The 7,089-nt window shown below is 43.1% G+C and overlaps 1 protein-coding gene across 1 annotated transcript in view; it reads left to right on the top strand.

Moving 5' to 3' along the window:
- The first annotated feature begins 1,970 nt into the window (after positions 1-1,970).
- LOC104804716 (geranylgeranyl transferase type-2 subunit alpha 1) overlaps positions 1,971-7,089 on the top strand; it is a 46,605-nt gene continuing 41,486 nt past the window's right edge. The window contains exon 1 of the mRNA XM_010529060.2: positions 1,971-2,367. Coding sequence (XP_010527362.2) covers positions 1,971-2,367 — 397 coding nt within the window. The remainder of the gene's footprint in view (positions 2,368-7,089) is intronic.

The following is a 7,089-nucleotide window of genomic DNA, read 5'->3' as shown; positions in this document are numbered from 1 at the left end:
ACGATGGTTTGCTGCTTTTGCGGTATTGTCTTAACTTGTTCGTTTTTTGTTTAATATATCTTTTTTAGTATTAAATAACTAACACATTTTTTTAAAGCCATCTTATTACTGGTATCCTTTTGTGCATGATGTCGTCCATCAAGCGTTGAAGGATTGTCTCGGTGCGAGATTACGAGATAACCTTTATAGGTTGAAATTCTTGCGGAAGAAGCTGGACATGATTAGTTCAGACGTCTGGGCGCAGTTGGAGGTAATATGGGATTCAGAGGAATCTCAAGAGAAGAGTAGGATCGCGTCGACGAATCGAAAGGCGAAGTCTGCTTCCGACCGTGCCCCAGGAACTCACACTGCGGGGAGAAGATCGTTTGCTAAAGTTGCTCTCAATATTGTAAGTATTTTGTGAGAATTGATTTATTTGTTTTTTAATTTTACTAATATTTTTGTATAACATTTTTAGGCCGAGAAAGAAGGCGTTCAACCGTCTGCTCTGCGTGTCTTACAAGACACGCATCGTCGATCGGATGGGACGTTTAGGCCGAGAAAGAAGTCGTTCAACCGTCTGCTCTGCGTGTCTTACAAGACACGCATCGTCGATCGGATGGGACGTACGTAGATCATCGTGCCCAAGAAATTGAAGAGGCCATTCAATCGAAGATTACCGATCGAATGACGATGGACGAGAGCAGTGGTTCAGCGCAATTGACTCTGCAGAAAATCAAAAGCTTGTATCTCGAGGTAATTTTTGTATTTAAAATAATATAATATGTTAGAGTTTAAATATTATTTACATATTGTTTTGAAGGTCGTTCCTCCCGATGCGAAAGGTCGGATTTACGGGACTGGTGCGTTGGCGAGTCAGCTCGGGGGTGGTGACGCATCTTCGTCGTCCGTGGTACGTCATGTATCTCTGACGTGTGAAGTCGAGGAGCTGAAGAGAAAACACGAGGAGATTTCTGCGGAATTTGTAGCTGCTCGGGAGAAGATTGCTCAGTTTGATGCAGCTCAGGCGAAGATCGCTCGGTTAAAGGATATGATGCAACGTTTTATGCCTCCGACCGATTCCGCCGGTTCGTCTGCTCCGAATCCCGCCGTCAATCCCGGTCCATCGGTTCATCAAGACGAGCAACATCCGCAAAATCTCGATGATTTCCCGGACAATTTCGCAGACAATTTATTTCGTTAGATTTCAATTTTATAATATATAAAACAATTTCGGTTTTTTATAATATTATTGTATAATTATTTTTTTTAAACGAAATTTTTATTTTTTTTCGAATAAAATAACTTTGCGACGGATTATTCCGTCGCATAAGGAATAATCCTACAGAAATCTTCCATCGCTTTCCGTAGCTACGTAGCGACGGAAAAACCCGTCGCCATGCTATACCGACGGATAAATCCGTCGTTTACGGCCGTCGCTAATTTGCGACTAATATCCGACCAATCCTCCCGTCCCTCTTTGCGACCAGTGTGCGATGGAAGATCCGTCGCAACATACGACGGAATTACGATGGAGATTCCATCGGTAACAACGACGATTGAACGACGGAATTTCCGTCGCGTTTACCATGGAAAAACGACGGAGTTTTCGTCGATCATATCGACTACATTGCGACGGTTAGGCCTTCGCTTTTACCGGCGGAATATTCCATCGCTAAAAACGACTGACTTACGACGGGTTTTTTCCGTCGCAACTATGCGATGGATGCACGACCGGGATATGTTTGCGACAACCATTAACGGACAGAACTTATTCCGTCGGTGTCCGTCGCAAACCAGGTATACCGACGGAAATTCCTCTTTAGTGCGACAGATTATTCCGTCGGAAAAGTGAGTGTTTTTTGTAGTGTATGTTCTCGGTTGCAATTAACGATGAGCTCTGTGGCTACTTTGAAGGGGCAAGAGGACTAAGGCAAGGTGACCCTATCTCCCCTTACCTTTTTATCTTGTCGATGGATTTGTTAACCTGAATGCTTGAAAAGGCAGCGGATGAAGCCAAATATGTCCTTCATTCTAAGTGCAGCCAACCTCGTCTCACCCATCTCTCATTCGCCGATGATGTCATGATTTTCACCGAGGCTACTCCAAATTCACTGCATCAGATAATGCAGATTTTGGCTGACTTTGGCTCCTACTCTAGGCTTCGACTAAACTTGGACAAATCTGAACTCTTTACTAGCGGGATCACTGAACACGACTCTACCACGCTCTGCCCAGCTCTCGGCCTTAAGCAGGGAAAACTACCTATGCGATATTTGGGCATACCGCTTAACGCGACGAGGCTATCAAAATCTGACTTCCAGCCGATTATTGATAAGATCAAAGCGAAGATAGCATCTTGGACAACCCGTTTTCTCTCCCTTGATGGTAAGGTCCAACTTGTAACGTCTTCGATCTATGGACTAGTTCATGCTTGGAGCGGTGTCTTCTTACGTCGGGCTCCCTATCGGTCGCATGGCTCAAGCATAATGTGTTTAAGCGTAAGGGTTTTTGGGACACAAATCCGGCTGCCCGGTTGTCCGACTCCCTATAGTTTACTCCAGGAATATTTGGAATCCTAACAATGCATCACATGACAAGTAGAGTCAGAGTCACTACATTGACGTGGATGGCTTAGCGTCCTTAGTGACCCACTTAATGACAACTACCAAAAGGTGTCATATGCGCAATTTCCTATGGAAGAATTCGAAAACATTTCGAAAACAGTTTAAAAAAAACCTTTGAAAACAGTTTTCTGATACCAGTTGTTACGCAAATTCCTTCCCCGTGGAAAGAACTGTTCTGATACCACAAACTGTGACACCCGAAACTCGTGTCCCACAAAAATCACGAGTTGCGCCACATGAACAACAATAAAATAAATACAATTATCGAAAATACACGGGATTTAAAAATTTTCAGTTTATATAAGTATGGAGCGGAGACAAATACAAATACGATAGTGTAACTACCGGGAAATACAAAACTCATAAATCAACACTACCAATCTTTTTGAAACAGGAATCTGCGTAACTCTAATCTAAATCTTCTCGGTCTTCCTCTTCACACTCTTGGCGTCGCTGTGTCCATCCAACGCTTCTCTTTGCGCTATCTCGAGTTGAAACGTTGAATAACAACGTCCTAAACTATATGCTTAGTGAGTACTTCGGGTTAAATTCGAAGATCATACTCAAATTGCAAATGGCCAAGCACAAACAATATTATACACGCACTATATATATGTGTATAACATATATACACACCACATACCATAAAACAAAGTCCACGCAACCAACAAGGAATCATATAGCAACCACAAACAGTCCGAATGACAAGTCATCGGACATAACCGTCAAATCGTCTCTATGTGCATCACACACATAGGATAACACACGGATCTGGTATCACCAGTCCAGGACATGTATACAAGTTATAGCTCGACCCATCGGGTCTATCAGTAACATCGATACCGTCAAATCATCTCTACAGTGCATCACACGCGTAGGTAAAACTCTCCCTGTGCAACGCACAATCCCCCGCTCTCCTCGGTCGACGCCGGAATAGTAAAGATACAACAACCCGGTGCCCAACACTCCATAAAAATGTATCACATCAACCATCCCCTTTGATATCGATGTCACCTCTCGATACCAGAGCGCCAGGTGCCTCCTCCAGGCCACCCCCGACTATGTCGAGCGAAGTCAATCAACAACTGACAACCTCTCCCCAGCCATCCGCCACGGAAAAGCTCATCAAACAACGCGATCATCGGGATATCACCTCAACCCAGGCTACAAACACACGCTCGGCTTTACTTCGGCCCTCCGAGGTAAAGTCTCACACCATGCCAACTACCCGATTTGTTGGTTTAGTGCTCTATGATGTACTGTTTTGCGAGCTTTACTCGGATACATTTGATGTATTGACACTTTCTATGGTTTTATGGATTAGTGTTTGATTCATTACGTATTGTGCATGCTTTAATATGTTATGAAATCCATGTATTGTTATGAACAATACTAAACTCCCTAGTCATGTATTATTGTGGGAATAATGATATACTAAGACTAGTATGATGTGTGATTGATGATCATATAGATGATCATAGGTATTGGATACGATCACAGACATAGGTATTCGTTGGAGAACGGAATACTGGATTGACACGCATGAGATTGTCACATGGACTAGCATCATGACTTGAATCTCATATGGCGGTTCCATGATTGGATCCTATGACCTGAGATATCTACGGAATCCAACATGAGGAGTTGAGTACTTTGAATCCGTCAAACGTCCTGCGTAACAGGAGGACTATAAAGGCGTGTATCAGGTACGAAATGAATCATGTGTTGGATTGTAGATAGTCAAGACGGGATTTGTACCTCTCGTAAAAGAGAGAGATATCGTTGGGCCCCTCGTGTGAGCGAGACTGTAGGAATGTGTGGCCGCACTATAGATGAGCGTCGTCTATTTCAGACAGTCGAACTCAATGAACAAGAAAGCAGTCGAATCAGATAAGGTGGCTTGTCCATGCCTTATGTTCGACATATGATATCGCGATGCAAAAGGATCATCAACCGGAATCATCTCTGGCGTTCGTAAGATCACGAACAAACTCTATTTGAGATAGGTAGTCATAGTGTCTTGCTAGAGACCGCCTATGACTTGTATATCCGGAATAGAGATTTCGGATTATACTGCTATATCGAATGAGCCTACAGGGTTACACGAGAGAAAATGACGAAAAACCGGGTCGGAAGGGTCCAGACCCGACGGTCTAGAAGCGTGGTCCATCCGTTCCAGAGTCTGGAACGGACGGTCCACGTTTAGACGCAGACCGTCCGTTCTACATACTGGAACGGACGGTCCACGTTAAAGGCAGACCGTCCGTGGACCGTCCGTTCTATGTGCTGTAACGGACAGTCCAAGTGCAATTCCGGACCGTCCATTCCAGGCTTCGGGTTTTTCGAAAATTAAACCGAAATTAGGGTTAAATCACCTTATAAGAAAGAGATTAAAATCCTAATTAAGAAAGAGACTTTTTGAGCCGTCTTTGGCAGAACTTCGAGAGCTTTTGGTGAGATCCAAAGAGTTCAAGGAGTTCTAAGTCTTGTTCTCTCGAAGCACAAAATCAAATAGCTGATTCAGGTCCTAGCAGACAAGTTCCAACCATTGGAATCCATCCTGAGGTGTGGATACATGTAGAGGGCGAGGTATTCTTCCTCCCTTTCGTGATTAGACGAGTTCTTCAATTGATACAGGCCTCGTATCGATTGACGTAAGCGTTCTTACTTTTCTACGATTCATAAGAAGCATGGTTCTAAGGTTTCATAAAATTTTGTTTTACATAGGAATAAGATTCGTTCTAGAGATCTCAGGAAACCCATCAATGGTATCAGAGCATGGTTGGTCTGTTTTGATTTCGTAGAACCCGATCACGCAGGTTTTAGGATTTGAATTGTTTGAATTCATGTTTGCTTTGAATTCTATGCATGTTTGATTATTGAATCTATCGTAGATTGCATGTTTCATGTTTTAGGACTTGAATTGTTTGAATTCATGTTTGCTTTGAATTTTAAGTCCACAGGTGAATTCGGATCGGTTTCGGGTCTGAACGGGGCCGAGAACGCGAAAAAACGTGATCTGATCACGAACACTTAGCCTAGACCGTCCGTTCTGGGTATGCCAGACCGGACAGTCCAGGGGTGACGGACTGAGGTTAGACCGAAAGGTTCTGACCGTCCGTTCTGAGTCTGTGGACCGTCCGTTCCAGATAGTCTGAGTACGGACCGTCCATTCTGTCTCACTAGACCGTCCGTTCCATGGCTGAGAGCGGACCGTCCGTTCTGCTGTCATGGACCGTCCGTTCCGTCTGTTCTCCAAGGCTGGTCCGAGCCCCAAACTCTGAGATTTTTCCGTTTTCTAATCCGATTATGCAATTGTTGCGTAATCTGATTGACTGTGACTCAAATAGACATGATTTATTCTTATGGATGGTCCATAGTGAATGAATGCATGTAACTTAATCAAGATATTGGATATGCTTGATTGAGTGGGAGCTTCGAGATTGGGATTACATAATGGAATGGATGGTTTATTCGGATTATGTAATACGTCTGATCAAGGAACAATGGTTGATCCTTGATATGTACAATCGTTGCACAGAAACCGGCTAGATCTAGAAGCTCTACGAGTAAAGCACTTGTCAGGGCCTCGATCGTACGTGTCATGGGCCATGCCAAAGCTGGGTGTGTCGTGCTATCTTGGTGAGGCAAGATGAAGAAATGGTGGTTCTCATAGCTTGAAAGTAGACGCTTGATCTAGGTGTGGTTTCGAAAATCCCTTATTTATGTAATGCTAAGCGTGTACCTCCCATTACTAGAGTGCCTGTCAAGGATTATCTTTGTGAGGCAGGGTGGAAAATCGTGGTTCCCACAGCTTAAACATGGTTTACCTTAGGTTAAGTTGTCAAGTTTGACTTGAAACTTAATGGTACAGATGAGACGAGTATGCAATGATATTTGATATCATAGTCTCATAAAGGATCTAAGAGTCATATTGGATATGATTGACATTAGATGTCTACCTAAATAGCGTAAGGTTGAGTGTAACAACTCATTCTTATGTGAAATACGGATCTTAGTCCCATATAGAAAATTATTGTAGGGTTAATTTTCTATATGGGAATATAGTTTGTATATGCATCTATGTTGTCATTGATTGATGATGGACTAGCTGGTAGTAGATCATTGATAAGTTGTCGTTGGTTGATGATGGACTAGCTGGTAGTAAATCATTGATGGAATCTGCATATTGTTTTGTTTCGTTCTATTTTGTCTTTTTCTGTAGGACATAGCGTCGATCGGTAGTGTACCGAAACCGACGATGCGATCTATCCTTATGAAGGATAAGCCTCTGACCACGGCTTCTAGATCAGTCATTGATGCTTATTGGAAGCATGTGGATGATGATCTGGACAAGTCTAGCTTGATATTTGGAAACATGACTTCGGAATTGCGTAAGCAATTAGAGGACTTAGACGATTCTTTGATAGTTGATCAGTTGAATATGTCATTCCAAAAGAAAGCCGAGAGTCATGGAAAGAGT

This window comes from Tarenaya hassleriana, unplaced genomic scaffold (genome assembly GCF_000463585.1).
Source record: "Tarenaya hassleriana unplaced genomic scaffold, ASM46358v1 Cleome94, whole genome shotgun sequence".
Lineage (NCBI taxonomy): Eukaryota > Viridiplantae > Streptophyta > Magnoliopsida > Brassicales > Cleomaceae > Tarenaya > Tarenaya hassleriana.
Note: the sequence above shows the minus strand (reverse complement) of the source record. Positions and strands in the feature narration are given on the sequence as shown.